General features: G+C 57.1%; 1 protein-coding gene across 1 annotated transcript in view; it reads left to right on the top strand.

The window, feature by feature from the left end:
* VWC2 (von Willebrand factor C domain containing 2) overlaps positions 1 to 22,292 on the top strand; it is a 37,179-nt gene that overhangs the window by 12,065 nt on the left and 2,822 nt on the right. The window contains exon 2 of the mRNA XM_090287772.1: positions 1,911 to 2,040. Coding sequence (XP_090143898.1) covers positions 1,911 to 2,040 — 130 coding nt within the window. The remainder of the gene's footprint in view (positions 1 to 1,910; positions 2,041 to 22,292) is intronic.

Raw genomic sequence — 22,292 nt, forward strand, 5'->3', positions numbered from 1 at the left:
GACTCAGCAGCTGGGAAGGACGCTTCCGCCATCTGGTGACGAAACTGTGACCAGGGCTGGGGAGGCTGCCCGTCTCCCAGGGCCAAGCAGAGCAAGCTCAGTGAGGCTGTTGTCGTCTGCGCCTCTGGCCCCTGGTTTGTGGACTTGAGGCCAAGGGACTAACTGAGTAACAGGAGCCAAGGGAGCGGGGATCTGTCCTGGAGGGGCTCCGCAGGGCCCTCCTGGGGGGTTGTGCTGTTGCCCGTGATGAAACCATCTGGCTGCCGTCACCAACCAGACCCAACCAGCAGAGGCAGGGACTGAATCTCTACGGGCACTTCGTTCAGACAGTCAGAGACCTGAGGAGACAGCGGGCTTGTGCCCTGACACACTGTCTTCGATTCCATTATAAACGGGCCCCTTTCGTAAGGAGAAGAGAAGTGTAGGTAAAGGGTTGGGAATTAAGGGGAAAGTTCATCAGATAAAAGCTGCAGTGTTCCTTCATCTGTGCCCTGGGCGGGGGTCCCTGTGCCCTGGGCGGTGGTCTCTGGTCCCTGTGCCCTGGGTGGGGGTCCCTGTGCCCTGGGCAGTCGTCCCTGTGTCCTGGGCAGTCGTCCCTGTGCCCTGGGCGGTGGTCTCTGGGTGGGTGAGGGTGGAGCTGCAGAGGTGAGGGGCCAGGACAGGGGCTTGCGGGTGGCGGTGGTCTTCAGCTTAGCAACACTGAGGGCACCTGGTGCGGCCGTGGGAGGCGAGTGGTTTAACCCACCAGAGGTGAGCCACTCCCGTGTGGACATCAGGGATGACGCCCACAGGAGGAAGGGTTGAGATGGGTCCAAAACAATAGGTGTGTCCCCAGCGGTGGGCCATTCCGGGGGAGGGGCAGCAGTGAGAGGCCTGGGGCAGCAAAGCCTGCTGGGACCTGCAGGCTCAGTCTCCCAGGGGACAGGCTGGCATTTCCCGTGTCCTCCGGGTGTGGGCAGGCCTGGTGGGGAGCTGGGCGGAGCCCGATCAGTCGGTGATGGGTGATCAGTGATGGATGATCAAGACCGGACACCCGGAGGATGGCAGGGGCCTGGGAGGGCTCTGTAGGCTGGGAGGGGTACTGCTCTGGGCCCCGGGACTAGAGACCGGAGCGTTCTGTTCTGTGACTTGGGTCCTGGGCAGCAGTCCCGGGCTCCTTGTGATCAGATGGGGAGCTCTGACTTGGAACCACCGGCCGAGGGCCGGGCAGGGTCCCCCTCTCGCTGTCTGTTAGACCCACGTTCCTCGTCACAGCTTCTGCTGTGATTGTGGGGTCCCCACATGCTGTTCCTGCTTTGTTCTGAGTTGACCCTGGTGAACACTAACTCCCGGGGGTTTGCAGGAAGACCTCCACGCCTCGCCCTGCCCATGTCACCCGGGAGGATTCACTGGCAGCACCAGTGGCATTGTAATTACCCTGAGGGTTACGTGCGGTCACGGTCACCCAGCTCCAGGCCAGGGGCCAGGCTCAGAGAAGCTTTCCCTTCCCACTTCCCTTCCCCTCCTAGTCCACTGAGCTCCCAAGTCTGACGTGGGAGCTGCTCCGGGTGGACGGGGGGCACCTGGCAGGGCTGAGGAAGGGATCTGTCCCTGTGAGGAGTGGCTGGGCAGGAACGCAATGGGACGTGTTCTTTGTTTAATGTTTAAGCAAACAGCAGCCCTTTTTCAGAAACCGCAGCAGGTGGATAACCGAGACGGCTCCCCGCCCGGAGCAGAGAGGGGAACCCGGGGGCCTGCCCAGCCCCGGCCTCTGTGTCCACACCTGGAAAGCCCCTTGGCTGGATGGTTTTCGTTCACATCCCTGGGACACTGGGATGTCTTCCTAACACCTCAAGGGGAAGACGCGCGCGGCAGGTCTCCGCCCGGCAGGGACAGTGGGCTGGCCACCTGACCGTGGCCTTCTGTTGCAGGTGTCCCCCTGCGAGAGGTGCCGCTGCGAGGCCAACGGGGAGGTGCTCTGCTCCGTGTCCGCGTGTCCCCAGACGGAGTGCGTGGACCCCGTGTACGAGCCCGACCAGTGCTGCCCCATCTGCAAAAACGGTACGTGGGACGCCCGCTGCCCACGGACGGGCTCTCTGCTTGCAGCGCAGCCTGTGAGGGGTGAGTGGGTGTGTGAGCGGGGATGCGTGTCCACGCATGCCCGGGCATGTGTCCAGGTGACCGCCGGGCCCCAGGCCACCGCCGGGACCTGCGCTGTGGCGAGGCTGGAGTCCTCGTCGGTGTCAGCCTGGGTTTTGTGGACCCAAAGCAGTTCTTTGGGGAGCGATTCAATTTCCACCACTGAGGAGAGTCGCTTATTTGAATTTAACATTGTTTGTCCTTGCAAAGCAGTTCCTCTCTTTCCAAGACAGACCAGACGTGCTGGCTGGGTTCGTTTACTTTTCATTACGAAGCACATTAAAAGTTGAAACATAACTGAATATTCTTCATAAGCAAATTGGGCAGGAAGAGAACCTCCTCTCGCTTCCAGGGAGACCCCCTGGTAAATCAAAGCCTTGTCTGCATTAGGAACGAGCAATGGCAGGGTGTCCTTGACCGTGACTTACAAAGGCAGAGCGTTTCCTCATCTGAATAACGAGGGTTACCTCTTTTATCTGAAGCACTGAGAGCCGTGCTGGGTGTCACGTGTTAAGAGAATATTTGCCCAGATTGTGTCCCCGGGGTGAATGGACTTAAGAATGTGGCTCAGGAGGGCAGGCTGAGAAGGCCACTGGGTGCACCTTCCAAAGGAGCTGGCTTTGGAGACGTGACCACGTCTGTCCTCGAGTGTCTGAGGGCCTTTGCTTGTGAGCAGGGTGGGACCTTCTCCGCACGGCCCAGGGCCCGGTGCTAGCTGCCGGCAGGAGCCACAGGTTGGCTCAGAAAGAGGAGAGCCGTTCCACAGCCTGAGAGGTTCCAGGCTGTGGCCGGCTCTGCACCCCTCCTGTGCGGGGTCGCCGGGCCGAGCCTGGTGGCCCTGCGCTGCGTACTTTGGATATGGCGGGAGGTCCCCCGGGGCGGGTACGAGCATCCGAGACAGCTCTGAGGCTCTGTGCTCACGCCAGCCCAGCTCGCGGGGGCTGTGGGGCGGCACAGGTCGGTCTCCCCGGGGGCACGCAGCACCCAGCTTTCAGCACGAGTCGAGGACCCTGGAAACGAGCCTTTTCTGTGGAAGAAGGAGGTCCTGGAGGAAGAACCCTGCGCGGTGAGAGCGTCCAGGGCCCGGTGAACAACTGCGGAGACAGCGAGCTGCTGGCTGACCCTCCGGGCACAGCAGGAGCTGCCCGGAGCGCCCGGTGGGGTTGCTGTCGGTGTGAAGAAGGGAGACCCAGAGGCGCGGCCGGTCCCTGATGGTGAGCAGGCGCTGCAGCGAGGGCCGTGCTCTTTAAAATGGAGTCACTGACCCGGCGGCAGCGTGGCGGGACCTCCGTGTACTTGGCCCGTGTTGCCAGACTGGCAGCAGTGAAAGGATTTGGGTTTGGAAGGAGATGCCGGTGGAGCGGCTGGTGGTGTCTTGCTGAGGCTGGAGTGGCGTGACCCTGCTGAGGAGCCCCGTGGCGCTGTGGCCCAGCTCGGGGTGACAGCGGCACTGACGTCCGGGCGGGCGGGCGGGCGGGCAGGCGGGCAGTCACAGAACCGCTCCTCAAGTCAGAGGGTATTTAGGGAGTGACTCAAATTCCGGGGGGCTCCGGTGTTTGGCATCTTCAAGATCCAAGACATTGTGTGTTCTCTGGTCTGTCATGGTGAGAAACCAAGTTTTGGCGTTTGATGGACAGAGAATCCTCGCTCTGATGTTTACGAAGACAGGAAGACAGGATCCTACTCCCTGAGGATGTTTTTCCAGCGGGGCAGGCCTGCGGAGAAGGTGAAATGACCGCCCAGCGAGCTGCGTTAGCCTGTCGCTCACGCCCGCCTAGTCCGTCCTCTCCTTCGATCGCTCCCTCCCGGAGCCTCCCCGCCCATGGTAACCAGCCCCGCCTTTGCGCCCCTTTGTTCGCTCGCAGGACACGCGCAGGGTGCCTGCTGTTTATACCGCCAGCGCGAGTGCCCCGGGGAAGCTCAGGACTCCTTTGCACTGCTTGTCGCTCTTTGGGTGTGTTCCTCTCAGGGTGCAGAGTAGAGAGCCCTGTTCAGAAGGCACTGGAATTACTTCTTTATCGCATATGGCTGTGTTAACCATTTGTAAGGCTTTAAAGTCGTGTATTTCCATTTGTATTCGATTTTTGTCATCAAGGTGTAATTTTTTTTTTTTTTTTGAATAAGCAAAACATGTTCCCGAGTACCATTGGTGTGAATAAGGTCTACTCTGAAGTTCACAGGCTGTTTGGCTAGTGCGCTGATGGTCTGGGGAGAGAGGGGTGTTTCTTGCCCTGAGAGCAAACTTCCACAGGCTCCCCCATGGCCGCTGTCCTCCGAGAGAGCAGAAGACGGGGGGAAGCAGGATCAGGGTGGCTCATAGGGACGCTTAGGAGGAGGATGGGCAGGTTTTCTAAGACTAGATTCAAGGAATACAGATTACGGAAGGGTTTGCCTTAAAAGGTTTGATCCAATGCTATCAAAGTATCAGCGACTTCACATTTTCAGGACTGCAGCTAGGAACAAAGTTCACTTTGTCTGGTCATGGGCACACCACTGAGTCTTGTTAGAACGTGCTCAACAGGAAGGCTGGCTTTCAGCTCTCTCTAGTTATGGAGTATTCTGACCTTGCCCTGACCTTGAAGGGGCAAATAGCCTTTGGACTTCTTAGTCAAATATCTGCTTGAAAAATGAAAACATTTTCTATCAGAATTGAATGCTCTGCAGTAATTGACCAAATAATTTATAGCAGTTTATCCATGCCTCTCTCTCTCTCTCTCTCTTTCACACACACACACACACACACACACACACACACATACACATGTTTTCATTAAGAAATTGCATATCTGATAGACCACAAACTATGAGACATCAAACATGGTGCCTCGTATGAAATTAAACGCTTGGGGAAGCTCAGCGTGGGTGGAACTGTGAAGGTTTTAACTGCTGATCTCAGGGATCTGGCCCCTTGCCCCTCACCCTCTGTTGTCTTGACCTGTGGCGTTAAATAGCTCTTTCTCCTGACAGGAGGAAAATTGCCGTTCGGTTGCATGCTGCCAAAGTCACTTACCTCAAAGCAGCGAAAGAGGGAGACCAAGAATGCCTGGAATATAAATACACGACCACAGATGAAATGCAACTTAATATATTCACTTCAGTGACTTGTAGAGACGGCTCTTCTCATGAGGGTTTTCTTTTGATGAAGTGCATGTTTGCGTGGCCTGCCTTTGTTTTCTGTTATTTTTCTGAAGTACACAGAGAGCAGGTAATATGCTGACTTGCAGGATTTCAGGTTTTCGCTGCTGGTGGGGGAGGGGCAGAAGTGAGGAACGTTAGATTAGATCTGTTTCCAAGTGGGCACGTGCCGCGCCCCGCATGCAGAGGCGGGGGCTGGCGGCAGGCGAGGCCTTGTTGGGATTGGCGCTGGCCCTCCGAGGGCACGGCACACCCGAGAGGGCACGGTGTCCCGCGGCACTCGGGCACTAGGGATACAGGTTGTAGGTCCGGCATGAGGAGAGTGACACACAGCTTCGCTTCCACAGGAAGCAAAGCTGGCCGTGTTTTGGGAGGAAAATGAAAACTTTTGTAACATTTTAAAGATAAATACTGAGAATGCAAATTATTAGAAGCAATTTTATGGAAATTGTGAGAGGAGCACCAAATAGGGCTGTTGTGGGTTTTTTCTGTGTATTTCCAAGAACAGGGCAAGAGCGTAATGACATCTCAGGCAGTGGACAGAGCAGAGTGGTGTGTGCGCGCGCGTGTGCGTGTGTGTGTGTGAGACTTGTACGAAGGTCCTTCTCGCAAGGAAAGGCCGACTCCTATATGGCCTCACCGTTGAATATTTCCAAAATTAAGAGCCATTATTCATTAAGCCAGTGCAAAGCAGCACCCGTATTTGGAAAGCATCCATGAGATGCATGTATCTTGTACATGACTCACTGACTCCGACACATGAAGACAGAGGGGAGTGACGAGGAGGAGAGGCGCAGTGGGCTCCCAGCTCTCTCTGGATGCCGGTGTCTTGCTCGTGGTCCCACTGCTCAGAGGGACAAGTGAGCTGACCTGTAGCAGCACCGTTCCAGGGCAGGGCCTGTCCTTGGGGCAAGGACCTGAGAGAAATAGAAACAGAAAAAGGACTTCCTGCTTTAGGAAAATTAGCTTCCTATTAATCTGAAATAGATCAGGACGTATTCACTGCATATTTTCCTTCTTAGAACAATCACGAAGCAAGTCACCAAGGGAGCTGAACGTGACAAGCTATTCCCTCTGTATTCCGACGCAGGAGTTGGGAGGTGGTGCACTTCAGCGGCCTGTTCTGCTCTTTGGTTGAATATTTGATTCTCTTTCTAGACGTTTGGAGAGGACTGTGTGTGTGTGTGTGTGTGTACACCCAAGTGTGCATACATATTGCATCTATGAAACATTGAGGCACTTAGGACCAGCTTCACCGGGGGTACAGAGGTGAATCAAGTTCATGATTCTGCCCCTAATGAGCTTAGAGACTAGAGGGGGTGTGGCCCTGTCGACAGCTCAGGTTCGCGGCTTTCCTCAGACAGGGAGGACGGCGGGGAGGGGGCAGGAGGAGGAGGAGGACAAGAAGACTGCGGGGAACCTCACCCATTGCATGGCCCTGTTTGCTTTTGAATGTTTCGTTAGAATAACTTCCCGGCAGAGACGGATCTCAAGGCTGAGGACGTTTCCGTGATCCTGACACATTGTAACCATGTTGGGTTTCAGAAGGCTTCACACACTGATAACGCCTCTGGCTTTAGAGTGAACTTGCCAACCTTTCATGGACTTATGCAAACTGGGGCTCCCTGTTTCAATAGGAAGCACCTACACTTCAAAATATTCCCATGGCGCTTTTTTCTACAGTGTATTATCCTTGTCTGCGTTCCTAATACAATCACTTGGAACAGAACTTAAGTGGTTCTTGATGTCTGAAGGTCACTGATGTGCAAGGCAGTTATTGAGCTGCCTGGAGTCCGGTGGAGCCTTCGGAGTACAAGTTAGAAAAGGCAGCTTAATTTCTTCGTTGTGCGCGTGCCTGTGTGTGTGTGCGCGTGCGCGTGCCTATAAAATAGACACTGTAACTGGGGCTCCCTCTGCGGAGGTTTTGTGGCAATTAAGTAACAGGATGCGTTTAGCAGTGCTGCGGGAGATGGAATGGTGACCAGGAGGGGCTTCCCGGGGCGGCGGGGAAGGAGAACGAGACAGGGGTGGGCGTGGCTGCGGGGTGCTGTGGGCAGCGGGGCGGGAGCCGTGTGGGCCGGGGCTGGGGCGCTGGAAGGCTGGAGGTGCCCATTTGTGGCTGGACTAGGTCGCCCGCCGTCTGGAGGTGTAGTGACAGCAGGGCCTGTGATATGGGGAGGGAAGAGGGGTGCCTGCAAGCCCCCAGGGGACCTGTGTCCATGTTAGGGGTCAGAGTCCACCCATAGACGGAGACACGCCAGGGAGCAGGGATGTTAGGTCGGGAGCCGTGCGATTCTGCTCGACCTCCGCAGTCTTTCTGGCCGGGGGGCCCCGGGCCCTGGGAGGGCGGGCAGGTCAGAGGCTTGATGGGAAGACGCGGGCTGTGAACACCCTTAGCTGGACAGTCCAGCTGTCACCTCAGACGCAGGTCCCGGAGGCGGCGAGAACGCCCTGGCCCTGCACCTCAGCAGATGGGCTTTCCAGCGCAGTCCCGGCCCCTCATTGAGGTTGCGGGTCCGCGTCAGCGTCCTCGCCTGCAAGGGGATGATCTCCCGTCGGGAGCCTGTGGACCTCCTGGCAGGTAAACCAGGCCTGCTCAGGACGCTCTCTCTGCCGCCCCCGGCTTCCTGAGCGGCACCGCAGCCGAGTCACCAGCCGATTCCTTCCCAGGAAGCCCAGGCTGCGCACCAGGAACACGCAGAGGCCTGCCCGGCTCGGCTGGGCGGGCCGGGGCCGCCACGCGTTTGCTCTCGGAAGGTGGCCCGTCCACGCTCCTTCGCCGCCGCTCTCTGTCCGAGCCGCCTGGTCGGCACGCAGCCCTGCGGGGGTCGCCGCCAGGTCCTGGCCTCCGCAGCAGAGAGCCGCTGTCACCAGCTGCAATGGAGCTGCTCGTCCCAGCTCGGGCAGGTGTCTCCGCGCGTCCACGGCGAGATCAATGGGGCCATTGCCTGAGGCGCCTGGAGTCGCATCGCAAGCCCTTAGCGGGGACGCCTTCAGGAGAAGTGAGCTGTCAGCGGAGACGTCTGAAGACAGACGGCCGTGCGCGCGGCTCGCCCGGTCTGTCTCAGTCCCGGGAGGAGGAGCCCATGAACGCTCTGAGCGAGGCCTTCCCGCGGCTGCTTCCGAGGAACGGAAGCGCCCTCGCCATGAGCAGGAGATGCCATCTGCTCTCGCGCTCCCAGCCGACCTTGTGTCTGCCTCCCAGGAGGATGGACGCCAGCTGGCAGGGCCTGCCCCCGGGAGGCACCACACCGCGCCGGGTCTGGACACTGCATCTCGGCCTTTTTAGGGCCAGTTAACACCGGGTGAGGCCCACGGCTGTGCCCCGACACGATGGCCACCCCGCCTGCGGCCAGTGTCCGCTGGGACACCCGCCTCCCCCGTCCCGACGGAAGCGTTGCTGTGCAGGGCACACCCTCCCTAACTCTTCAATGAGGGGCATCGAGTGTCTGAGATGCCAGAACTGTAGGCCTCCGGGAAGTGTCTGTAAGTTAACCCGAGTCAGAACCCGCATCTCACGCACGGGGTAAAAGGAGCGGATGGTTGGGCAGTTCCTCGGTCCACTTCAGACTCTGCCCCGGCGCCTGGCACGCTGGCGCGCCGGCCTCCCAGTCAGCAGTGGGGAGGAAGCCGGCGGGCACAGGCAGGAGGCAGGTGGGGGCGGGCGGCACAGGGCGCCTTCTCTGGCCTCAGACGTGCTCAGAGGCTGGGATCCGGACTCAGAGACAGGCGCTTTCCAGCCCGGACCAGGTGGCTAGAGGGGCTGGTCAGGGCTGCGGGTCTCTGATTCTTCACACGAAGGCACAGCCATCTCAGGGAACGTTACCCGCAGGCCTCCTCGGGCGCACAGAAGGAACAGTGTTCTCGTCTCCGGCTAATTCCCAGGTTTCCCTCCTCTGCCCTGTCTTAGTTACGTAAGCCAGTCATTCAGTACATGTCCAAGGTCAACCCTAACACAGGCAAACACCTACTCTCTGCACATGCGCAGAGGGAAGTCCCCATGTCACCTCTTCCTGATGTCAACAGAACTCCCAGACTGGGGACCTGGGAACCCCGAGCCAGCCTAGAGAAGGGGGCAGGGTGGCTGGCTCTGGCCCCACCCACTGCTCTTCCTCCTGTGTCCCCAAGGGGATCCCCAGGCACACTGGGGCCTCAGATTCCTCATGCATAAAAGGACCAGATAAAACGGGAGAGAATACACACGCACATGCTTTTAAAAATGTGTCTGTATATGTACGAGGTCTGTCTGGGGACAGTCCAGTCATTGTTAATGTAACGAGAATGGTTTGCGTGACATCGATGTAACCCGGCAGCCAAGGCAAGTGGACTGGGACGCACATGTGTGAACAAAGGCGACTTCACTGTACTAGTCAGTGGGGGTGGTAGATGCCACTGAGTGAGTGTGTGTGCTGTGTGGCCATTGCATTCAAAACGACTGAGTGAGGAGAGCAGTGAGTCTACATCAGATCTCTCGTTAGGCTTGAACATTTTTCCGTGGAAACTATTCGGATGATTCAGAAGCCACAGCTACGGGCAGCTGGTGATTGGCAGCTTCATCACAACACGCCTGCTCATGCATCACGTCTCGTGCAGAGTTTTTTGGCAAAACATCAAGTCACCCCGGTGACTCAGCCCCGCTACAGCCCAGATTTGGTGTCCTGTGACTTCTGGCTTTTCCCAAAACTAAAGTCACCTTTGACAGGGCAGATATTTCAGACCATGATGAGACTCAGGAAAATATGATGGGGCAGCTGGTGGCAATTGGGAGAGATGTGTGAGGTCCCAAGGTGCCTACTTTGAAGGGGACTGAGGTGTCATTGTCCTGTGTACCATGTTTCCTGTATCTTCTTCAACAAATGTCTCTATTTTTCAAAATACATGGCTGGATACCTTCTGGACACACCTCATAGCCTTACTTATTTTAAAGGAAATACCTTAGCAAATAAAATAAATGTGATTAATATTTACAGAAAGTCCTCACATTTCCTCCTAAAAACTTGAAATTCATTTATCTCCTAAAAATTAGGTTTTGCGTCTCTCTCATGGGCCCCTTGGAAAGGCTCAGCATGCATGGCCTCCAGCTGCCCCAGAGCCCTCCGCCCCCACCCCTGTCCGTCCCCGCGGACTCTGCTCTGAGCCACGGTCACACCCCCTCCCTGCTTCTCCTCAGGTGCTCATGCCACTGGGAATGTATTTCCCTCTCCTGCTTCACAGGCGAGGTGCTCCCTGCCGTCTGGGACACACTGTGGTCTCTGCCCCCTGAGGAGTGATGGCGTGGACCTGTCTCCCCAGTGGCAGTGGCGGCCCCAAGGCTAGGGGACAGAGCCTGCTCACTTTGTACCCGGCTGTCCCCTGCCATGCCCACCCAGGGGCTGTGGGACTGCAAAACAAAATAAAATCTTTCCTTAAGTATTTCCAAGGGGGCAATTTTTTCTAAGTAAAATGAGCTGAGAGAGACCAAACTCCCCCTCCTTTCCCGGCAAGGACAGGTTGCCTTTTCCGCTCCTGTAAACACCGGTCTGACCCTCCCTCCACGGCTGCCCTGGGCTCTGACCCACCCCAAGCCCCGCCACCAGGGCGGCGACGTTCAGTGTGGGAAATGTGCGCGAGGACCGTGAGGACGCGCCGCCCGTTCCTGCCGGGCCCGGGAGCGATGAGAAGCCCGAAGCAAAGGCACCTGTGTTACAGTTTTATAAGCAGAACGAGGACGAGAGGATAGAGGTTTTAATGAAATCCATTTTTATTCCGTCTAGTCTGACTTGAGAGGAACTTTACAGAGGAAGTAAATTCATTTTTAAAAACTTAAGATGAAATCCAGTGCCTGCCAGGGGCTCTAACCTGCTCATTAAAAGTCTCACTATTGATTGACACTTTATTCGCAAATTCTAATCACACAGTCCAGAGTTTGGCACTTGCCCTGTATTCCGGGGGCAAGGGGTGCCTGTTTAAATGCACGCACTGGGGACAGAGGGGGACGCTCACCTCGCTGGAATTGCCTCCTCCATCATCCAGACTCACAGAGTCCCAACAGATCCTAACTCCACCAGCACAAATTGGTGCCCGGACATTACTGGAAAGATGAAAATTGACCATCACGCCCCAAAGAAGCAGCCCAAGTCCAGGCCGGGACGTCAGGCAGGACAGGAGTCCCTGAGAAGGTGAGGGTTGGGGTCAGAGGTGCCTGGAGCCTGGAGCTGGGCTGCGGGGCCTCCCAGACGGGGCTCTGAATAAAGGCTTCTATTCTGTAGCTAGTCACTTCATTAGCCACGACCTCAGAAACGAAGAAGGAATGAAATTAGGAAGGAAGGACATGTTTAGCAAACCTGTAGTATTGATTTTCTGCTTCACGGGGTTACTGATGCTGAACCTGGATTCGCACAGACTTTGGCCATTAACGGGGGAGGCAGCGAACTTACCAAGCAGATACAAATAACCTAGAAACATAGATCTGCTCAAGAACCATTGGCTTCTAGCTCAGAAGTGAGTAGCATTTTAAAAGGCTGTCAAAGACAGTGGTTTGACACGCGTGGCAACGGAAGAGGCTCTTTCCCACCCATCCCTCTGAACCACACAGCTACTTACTCTCCATTACCTTCACTCACACGCAACTGCAGGGGTGTTCTTTCTTTTCTCTTTCTTCTTTTTCTTTTTTGTATTTGTACAAAAGTAAGGCAACAACCATTAACTGTTGGCTGTAACAGCAGAAAAACAACGTACCAGAAAATTATCGGTTTTATATCAGTTTCTCATGTGCTTCAGATAGGATATCAATTCAGTTATTTTCAAAAACCAAGTCAGGTTGTTTTTCGAAGTCAATGCCTGGAATCAAAACAAAGTTTTGGAAATTAATTTCCTCGGTGGTGAAATATCTAATGCTGCTGCTACAGCTATTTTAGGTGCATTTTTAAAAGTTCAGCGGTGAAGGTGAAGTTGTTGGGTGCCCGTGACCGTGAGCACACTTTTGTCGGAGCAGAACTTCACCGTAAAGACATGGTCTTACTGACTCAAGGACCTGGGAGCGGGAAACGACTCCAGGCTGATTGGGGGGCGCTTATTATTCATCATTGCCCCAAACCAGCTGTGGTACCCTAGGGATAAATGTCAGAGCTCTAACTGTCAAAGATTTTAGATATTCTTACCAGCATGTCTCTTTTGGGAATGAAAACAGTTCCCAGCCTGCCTGGGCCGGGTGGCTCAGTTGGTTAGAGTGCTGTCCCGCACACCAGAGGTCGTGGGCTCAGGGCCGGTCAGGGCGCGTGCAGGAGGCAGCCAACCGATGTCTCTGCCTCCCTCTCTCCCTCGCTTCCTCCCTGTATCCCCCCCTCCTCGTCCTTCTCCCCTCCCCCACTTGGGACCAGTTATCCAGCTGGAGGACATCGGAGGTGTTCTGCTTCTTTGTCCTAGAAAGGGGTAGGAATTTTTTTTTTTTTTGCAGGTAAAAAATATCTTAATAAGTAGGATCCTCAGAACAGAAGAGAAGCTCTTTCCTGCGGCACCGCCCCGCACAGGGCCGGGGGCAGCGTGGGCTGGAGTTCTCTCATGTCTCTGGTTTCCTGACTTGGTTGTCTGTGAATGTTGCTGGATGCGCCTCCAACGCCTGCGAGCCCTCTTTTGTAACTGTCATGGCTGCCGTCCTCCGGGCTGGTGACAGTTCTCCTGGGCTGCGTTTATCTGACACGGCACTTGCCGTGTTTCTCTCTGTTCAGCTGTTTTCACTTTCTGAAACGTGCGTCTGTCCCCAAGGCCCAGGACTTGGCTGTTTGTCACACCAGACGCGACAGGTGCGCTTGTCTCCTTCCCCCAGAAGGGTCTTCCTGCTTTGGCTTTGGCAGCTGCTTCCGGCTCCTGCGTGGAGGGTGCCCGTCCTGAGGCCTGCTCCTGTCCCGCTGTGGCGACACGCTGGTCTTCGTGGGCGGTGTTGATGTTTCAGTTCCAACTGCTCTTTGTAATCGTCATCGTGTACTTGGGTGTGGACTTTCTTCCTTTTGAAATGGCATCCTTTGCCTTTGGACTGTTGCCACTTTAAATGTTTCCTGTCCTCAGAGGCAGTCCCTAAGAGGACGCTCCGCCCCGTCGGGATGCCGGGATTTCGGGATGACAGGACCATGGGCTTCTGCAGCGTCGCCCTGTAACCTGGAGAGCAGCGTGGGGGTTTCGGGGAGAGACGTGATGTTTGAGCACCTGTTTCACGGGACGAGGACTGCGTGGGGTCCGCGTGGGGCCCTGTGGGAGAACGTGCAGGCAGCAGATGCGGGCTCAGTGCAGAGCGAAACTCCTAGCGGGGAGCGCTGTTCCCACGGCCACGGAGGCAGCGACTGGGGGTCGGGGTACAGGCGGGGGCCACGCTCCATGACAGTGAAAAGAATCTGACCATCCTGTTCTATCCACGAGATGGTGGTGAGGGGCGAGTTAGGGGTTCAGTTTTGGACGTATGACGCTTAATAAGCCCACCAGAGGTGCAGGTGACCTTGCCATGCAGGTGGTGGGAGTCTGCGGTTCAGAGGTGGGGCCGGCCCAGAGAGGCGGCTGAGCAAGGGAGTCTGGGTCACCCAGTCCAGGGGCCAGATGTTGACCTTGCATCCTGGGTAACCTGTTGGTTGGCGGGGATGAGCTGTGGCCCTCTGGGGACCGAGGCGGGCGGGTTATTTTCCGGATCTCTCCTCTCTGACCCTCGAGTCGGGCTGTTCTGCTTTGCTGAGGACAATGCACGGGCCGTGTGGGCCTGGGGCAGACGTCAGGGCGGACCTGGTGTCGGGCATCGGTGTTCCGGGGCCTTCTGTTCTCTCTCCCCGGCGGCTCACTCACTCCCAGGGGGGACCCTGTGGGAATGAAGCCATTCGGTTACACGCAGAGTGGACCTGAGCAGAGAGCGTTCCCCACGCAGCAGAGGCCGTGCTGGGAACGAGGCACGGAGCTCTGGGAGCGAGCTTCCCATTCTGCGGGGATACGCTCGGGCAGTGGGTTCGTGGGAAAGCGGGGTGCCCATCGGTTCGCGGGTGCTGCCGAGCGCCAGTGTCTGTGCTACACGTTGGAGTCTCACTGGGACAGACGGGTGGCGCTGAGGTTCCTGAAACTCCCCCTGCAAATGTGAAATCCTGGGGACTCTGCGTGCATAGCGTTGGCTTCTGAACAAACTGTACAAAGGGAGCGAAGTCCTGGAAATGGAGAGAGAAGTGAAAGCCAGGCAATGCCACAGGGACTCTGGGCGCCTGGGGCTGACGGGGCCCCAGTGACCGCGTGGGGTCCCACGCGGGGGCGGGAAGTTAAGCCGCGAGTGCTGTGTGTCTGAAGGTCGAGAACACCGACCTGTGTGCTGAGGGGCGTCGGGGGCGGGCGGACGTGTTTAAGCCTGTGACACCCGCGGGGTTGGGGTGCGGTGTTCCCACACGCGTGGCGGGGGTGCAGCATGAAACACGATTAGAAATGGCCGATGAACAGCTGCACAGGACGCGGGACCGGTTCTCTCCAGACTCGGGCCGCGGGGGAGGGAGCCGTGCAGACGGAGCTCGGCTCCGGCAGAGGGGAGGGAGGCATCTAAAGGGAGGACAGGCAGAAGCCGAGGGGCCCGCGGGAGGTGACAAGTGGGGGCACAGAGGGGACAGCTGTGGAGAAGTGGGAAGTGGCAGGAGAGCGCTCCTGGGCCGCACGGCTGAACCTGGCGGTGGAGAGCGGCCTTGTGTTCTCTGCGGCAGAGACTCAGCAGCACCTTCGGGGCCGGGGGCCCTGGGGACCGCCCGGTGCAGAGCAGCAGGAGGGAGGCCCCGTCCCGTCTCCCAGGACAGCGTCCGGAAGCCCTTGGTGCCACGTGGGGACCACAGGGCCACGGTCACACGCAGTCTGTCTAGCGACATTTTCAAAGTCAGAAACGGAGATCCCAGAAAACGCAACGCTGTGCTGCCGATGAAGTAATAACTAAAACTCAAGACTGGGAGTGAAACAAGGGGAAAGATACAAGTAAGCGATATTTAGAAGAAAAATCTGAGGGCTAGCTACAGTTATAACTGAAATTCTATAAAATGGAGAAAGATAACACAATGAATAATTTTGTGCACGGAACACTGAAACCTAAGTGCAGTGAACAGCTTTTGAGAACTGTAAATTTCCAAGATTGGCTCCAGAAAAAAAATAAAACATTAATAGATCTAGTTTTTAAAAACCTGCTCACAAAAACAGGTCCAGGTATTTTTTTATAGGTAGGTTTCCTCAAACTTCAAGAAACAGGTGTCCCTTACATTTTTTTGAATAAAGGATACAACCCCCCCAACTCTCTGTAGGCAAAAGAAAAGTGCAAACGTTGCAGAAAGACTGCGGCTGTAACTCAGTCTCATGCTCCTAAATAAAACAATTACTGCACAAAATACCATCAATCGAATCCATGGGTATGAATCAAAAATGCGCTGTGAGTAGGACCCTTGACTCTTGACCTGTGATGTCAGGAGTGGGCCAGACAGGACGCTCAGCTGGGTCTCTGATCACACAGACCTCTTACGTAAGAAAATGTGTGCTTTTCCCAAATGTTCAAAAGAAGTAGTTGGCGAAATTCCATCCCCGTTCATGACTAGAAAGTAAAAAACCATCGTAAGTAGGATGAAGAGTGAAGCTTGAGGATCTGAACGGGGCGTGAAAGCAAATAAAACCTCCGGCAAATACACTTAAAGGAGAAACGTGGAGCCTATTTCCTTCAAGAAAAAGGAAAGAGTAACCATTCTGACCATTTTTTAAAGTCAACACTTTATTAAGTCCTAACAAATATCACGAGACAGGTAGCAAATATCAAAGAAATAAGGATTTGAAGATGGAGAAAGTTTCATTCATAGAAGACGGGACGTAGAAAGTCCAGAGTCTACAGCTAAACCGTGAGAAGTAACGAGAGAGATCAGTAAGTTGACATGGAAGAACCGCCGGTTTTCCTGCCCCCAGAACCACTGCTTAGAAAGATACAGTAAGAGAGGCTATTCAGTTATTTACAGTCACTGGGAGGACAGATGCAAACTACTTCTATCGACTAACTGTCTTAGAAAGTTATTAACATTTTAATTCTTTTTCAGATATTGCTTTTAATTTGCGATAATGACCATTCTTTTTTACATCAGAAGAAACGAAAAAATTGAAGTGTGTGCAACGTCATGGTGACTGAGTCCCTTGTGTGGGAAATTGCAGAGGATTTAAATCGCTTCTGGAGAAGACGCGGCTCTCTGGTCGTCTGTTCCCGGCTGCTGAGTGGTGACGCTTGTGGGTGACAGTTAACAGGAGCCGGAGGAAGGGACTCGGTGAGGTCACTTGTTTTCATTCTGGGCTGAACCAGAGTCTGGGCTGCTGTTCCTGGGAAATCCGATATGGCATCAAGCCATCGCACTTAATTCGGATCGAATATTTTATCCAGCAAGCTCAAGAGTTGCATTTATGTCTGTAGAACCAAACTGGTAAAAAGAAAATGGAAGAAAAATAAATTGAGACATAAATGTGGGGTTGATGGCTTTCATTAATATTTTTATTTAATTTTTTTTTGCCTATGAATTTTATACAAATTTACCTGGGGTCTGACAAAATCTTTTAGAGTTTTGATGTGCAAAAGATCTATGTGTGCTGCATGCTGCAGAGGAAACCACACCAGTGTGTGTGTGTGCATGTGTGTGTGTGTGCGCGTGTGTGTAAAATAATCGCAGAGAGAATTCAGGCCACAGGCTCACATTACCTTTGCTCTGCCCTTGAACAAAATTTCGGAACACAAGGATGTGTGCACGAGTTTTTGCTAGAGCACAGAGTCAATAATTACTTGAAATTTTGGTTTTTGAAGCCGAAGTCATTTGCCTTGTGTGACATTAAAGACGGGCCTTACGGATCATAGGCTGTGTGGCGACGGCTGAAGTGAGTCGAGGACCTTCACAGAACCGACCCAGTTCCTGGCAAACGTTTTTATTAAACGTGTTCCGCTGAGAGGGGGGGACCTGAATTAGGAGCTGCGGCTGTGATGTTCAATGAGGGGATGTTTAAATAACCAAGTTCCGTGACCCTCGGGGGGCCAGAGAAATGCTCCTCATACTGCCTCGTCTAATCAAACTTAATTAAATTTAGACATTTTTAGATTAATTGCTGGAAATGCGTCTGTCTTTTGTAAAAACCGTTATTAAGTGCCAGGAAAGCAATGGGAACCAGTAACCTTGACTGCGCGCTCAGCACGCCAGGCAGGGGCATGGGCGTCCCCAGGACCCATGAGGGGCTTTGGGGTCCCTCTTACCAGCTAAAAATGAAGAGTGATCCTTCACACAAAGGGTGGGGTGTGGGGGTCCATAGAGTCCCGGATGAGGGTCCAGAGCTGGGCACTTGTTCAGGGAAGTCACTGGGGTTCTGGGGGCTATTCGAAGGTCAAGGTTGGCAAGAATCCATGAAAAAGGAGTTTGATCCACTGCACCCCACTTTGTTTCAAAAAGGCTTGACAAACCTCCCACAAGATAGAGGCCATGAAGACATTTACAATGTAAATGTGACGCAGTTTGAGAGGACAGAGAAAAAAGAGAATTTCAGTAGCAAGGTTGTGACCCCAAAGGTCATCCCCACTGATTAAGACGAAAGGCACATTTTGTTCTGCATTTTCTAGTAGCCAAGGGGAGAAAGGGAATCCCTTCTGCGATCCATGGTGCTCATAAGCTGAGAAAATGTGCTGCTCAGAAAGAGCATATTTATTTCTTCTTCTGAGACCGGAGTGAAATAGTCCCTTTGGTCCTTATGCTATAACGTCAAAAAAAATCTTTGAAATCCTTACAGATACTACAACCATGAAGTTCAAAAACCTTCTGAGGTTTCCAGTTGATGTTAGGATTGGCGAGGTCATAGACGAGGTAGCATGTCACACTCACCCTTCCCAGGGGGAGAGGACATATCTTGCCACACAGGGGCCACCCGGGAAGCACCAGGGTCAGCGGGAGGCGGGGGGGGGGGCATGGACAAGAGGCCTCCCCAAGGCTCCTGTGGGGAGGCGCAGGCCAGCAGGTGCGCAGGCTCAGGGCTGGACAGGTGGGATCACACCGTGGGACCTGTCCCTGCTGTGCGGCCGCTGCCCCCGGGGTGCTCAGGGCAGGGGGACAGTGGCCTGCAAGAGCTCCAGGGGGGGCCAGAAGTGTGGGCTCTGGGTTGGTTGGTTTACACGTGAAAATCACGCCCCCCAACCCCCCACCTCCATGGGGCTGCTTCTTACCGCTGGGAGCCAGCCAACCCTGGGAGGCAGCAGGGCCGCAGACCCTGTCACAGCCTTGGGCGCCAGGACACAGGAGATGCAGCACATGCGCCACTGTGTCCAGGTGGGTGACCGTCCCCGGACCTGCGTCCCGGCTGGAGGGCACCCCACAGCGCTGCTTTGCGCTGTGCGGGTGGGAGGAGGGCCCCCCAGACCAGCCCCGGCCGCGCCCCGGGCAGCGGTGGCTGCGGTGGCCCGTGCGGCCGATGGACCTCAGGAGCTCCACGCTGGCCCGGCGCGGCGGGGAGCAGGGCTGTCCCCCGTTAGACCAGGCCTCTGTCACCATTGCAAACGCAGCGGGGCAGCGGCCGAGGAGCAGAGCTGGGCCTTGGCCGCGGTGGTGGGTCCTGCCTGGGCGGCTCGAGGCTTTCACTGCGGGGCGAGGGTGGGAACCGCTTTGTGGGTCAAGGGCCTCATCTCCGGTCCCGAGTCCTGAGACAGACCCGTCGCCGGCAGGGCCTGGGCCGTGTGGCTGCAGACCTGCGTCTCGGGGAGGGAGGGCCTCTGCCTTGACCGCCTTCCTCCGGAGACCCGCCCAGCACAGACCCCTGCGACCTGGGCTTCTCCCCAAGGGCTGAACTTGACCCGGACTTGACCCTTTCCGGCCTGGACTCCCACGGGCGCCCCTTGGCCGTGACCTAGACGGCGGCGCCCCCTGCTGGCGGGCCCTGGAGTGGCAGGCTCGGCTGAACCCCGCCTCTGCCCGCCGGCCCGGCTGGCGACTGGGGTGGCCTTGCGCCCTGTTTGAAGCAGGGGCGTACCTAGGGGGGCGGGCACCCCGGCGCCCACCTGAGATAACGTGGGGGGGCTCTCCAGGCTGCATTACGGGGACGCAGCCTTTGAGGCCGCACCGCAGCCGGGAGAAGCAGGAGCCGGGAGAAACGCCGGCAGCTCCTTCCGTTCAGCGGGCCACCCGGCCCCTGTCCTGGTCCGTGTCACACGCTCCCCGCGAGCCTCGTCGGTTCCCCGGATCTGACAGTCCGCTCCTCCTCGGGCGTGAGGTTCGGGGCGCACGCGAGCGGCCCGACGTGGCAGCGATGCCCCCTCCGCTCCCACGGGCAGGGCTCCCGCCGCCCAGCCCCGCGCTGTCCCCACAGCCCCGTGTCCCAGGGGCGCTGGCGCAGCTGGAAGACCGTAGGCGCCGCCCGCCACGTCCTCAGGTCGCGATAGGACCTTCCAGCTGCGCCTCAGCTGACGTTCTCCCGGGGCCCTCTCTTCCCTCGGGCCGTCTGGTCGGTGGTGTTAGGGACGTGGGCACTTCCACGTGTAAGCCGACAGTGCTGGCTGCCCCACGCGTGCTCCAAGCCCCGCTAACACGCGAAGGCGTTTCCCCGTCGGCCCCGCCGCAGGAGGCCGCGTCTCTGCCAGGCCCAGCTTGGGCCGCACGGCTCGGGTCCCCGCTGCCCCAGGTGCCCCGCTTGTCCTCGGTCCCGCCCTGGCCAGCGGGCTCCTCCTGCTCTCCTGCCCTCTGCCCGGTGCCCAGTCCCAGCGCTGGTGCCGCCCGGCAGCGGGGTCTGTGCCTTGGGGGCCCCCGGGCGGCCCCCCGCGCGCCGGCCCTTCGCCACCTTTGCAGTCTTGCCTGCGCCGAGTCCCGGGGCCAGAGCAAGCGTCACGGTCAAGTCCTGACTCCGAAGGTGCGAAACCAGGCTCCCCGTCCTGGGGGGAGGCGCTGGGCCCCCTCACTAAGGGGCGGCGGGCGGCTCCGTGGGGTTGCCCCGGGCTGTCCTTTCCTTCGGAGGAGGGAATGAAACACAAGCAGCCACCTCCCAGGACAGCCGTGACACCGCCCGGGCGGCCGGAGCTCGGGGCCAGGGGCCGCTCTGCTCCGCAGTGCACAGGCCCCTGGGCTGTGGGGTGGCCCTGCGTGTGCGTCCTCCCCACTCAGAGCAGCCGAGGCAGGAGCGGGCCTCAGGTGGGCCCGGGGGGGGGGGGGGGCAGGGCGGGGAGGGGGAGCGCAGGGGCAGCGTCCCTTTCTCTCTGAGGACGGACGCCCGGAAGCCTGCCGTGTCCCCTTATTGCTAAGGACTCCTCGTTGCCCCGGGAGGTGCACAGACGGGGGGCTCGTGAAACTTAACCGGCCACACCCAGTGCCCCCCCGTGTGCCGGCGGCCTCTCCAGCGTCCAGAGCACACGGACAGGAGTGCAGGGACAGCCTTCCACTCCGGCCGGCTTCCTGGGGGAGCTTTAGACCTGGTTCACCCACATCCGTTAACAGCTCCCCAGGGAGATGGTGCTGACGGAAATGTCACTAACATAAACATTTAAAGGTGTCACTCCTGAGATTGCTGGAAAGGAAGACAGCGGGAGCAGGAGGACCCGCTTGGTGTCAGAATTTGGTACCAGCACGGCCAGGAGCTGCAGCAGTGGGGTGGCGGGCGGGCGGGGGAGCCCCAGACCACAGCTGGGGGCGGTGGCGGAGGTGGCGATGCCCGCCCTGGGTGTGCGGAGGGCCGGCGTGACCCTGCAGAGGCGCCCGGTGCTGTGTGCCGCCTGAGGGTGGGCGGAGCCCGGGACCTCGGTCCCCAGCTTGCGTCCTGCAGACCGTGACTCCGGGTCCCAGGACACAGTCAGTCAACCGGAACCGGGCGTCGGGACCGTGACCAGGCAGACTCAGGCTGCCCACCGCCACAGCAGCGCGGATTTGATGGAAACAAAACTACCCCAGAAACGAGGAAGAATTCGTGCATTTTCCTTCACGGCCTGGGTCCTCCATCTGCCCCTCTGAGTGGGGCCACACCTGTCTCCCCGAGTTCTAAAAATAACGAAGTGGACGTGAATGCTCTTTTAAGACCACACACTTGTGTCGAAATACAAGCTACTTCTCAAGAGGTGTTCACAGGTATGCTGTTCCGATAACTCATATTTTATTTGACGCTTCCGTGAAATACGTCTTTGGGAAAACCATCAGCCTTCGCCGCGGGCAGCTCCAGAGCCGGAGCCGGGGGAAGGCTGTCTTGTTGCGTTTTTGTTTCCCATGAGCCTCGACGACTTATCCTATCTCAAGGTCCCCCTCCCCGTTCCCGACAGCTGGCCCCTGCCTTCAGCGGGTCAGGACCCGCCAGCACGGGGTCTGCAGCGGGAACAAACGTGGCGTCACTAGCCTGGCAACGGTTCTCCTGGTTACGGGCGTCCCCCTGCTCTTTTCGCTCAGCCTTCGCACCACCTGCCAAGTCAGCTTCAGGCGCAGCGTCCGCGTTTGCCAGGCGATGCTGCTAGGGGCTCGGCCCAGGGCGCTCTGCCCGGTGCCTAGTGACAGGCGTGGGGGGCCTGAACGCGCTCGGCCACCCTGTTCCTGAGGACCCCGAGTGGCTGCGGAGCGTTCGGGAAGCCTGGGCTGGCCCTCAGCTGCAGCGAACAGACGGCCCCTGCGCCGTGACCCACGGCTGTCACGTTGACACACGGACGCCACGTCCCATGGCAGGCGGCACCACAACAGTCTGAGAGACGAACATCCGTGTCCCAGACGTCTGAGAAATATCTGAGCTCGACCGGACCGTCTGGAGAGCTGTTTCAATTTTCCCACCTGAACAAGAGACCTCCCCGGGGTGTCACACTTCGTAGCCTGAACGCTCAGCCTCAGTGCCCCCCACCCCACCCTTGCGGTGAACCCCCTGCTGCTCCTGCAGGAATCAAGGGCGGGTCAGCAAAGACGAAACAGAAATCCGATGGATAGGACGGACTTTGCTCCTGCTAACAGGAGGTTATGTGTAGATCGCTAATATAACGGGTGTTCTGTAATCCAGGTAAGTAAAAATTGACCCGTGGCTGACATCACCACGACAGGAGAGCAGGGCGCTGTTGTCGG

The sequence above is a fragment of the Furipterus horrens genome, unplaced genomic scaffold, assembly GCF_987537825.1.
Source record: "Furipterus horrens unplaced genomic scaffold, mFurHor1.1.pri manual_scaffold_9, whole genome shotgun sequence".
Classification (NCBI taxonomy): Eukaryota; Metazoa; Chordata; class Mammalia; order Chiroptera; family Furipteridae; genus Furipterus; species Furipterus horrens.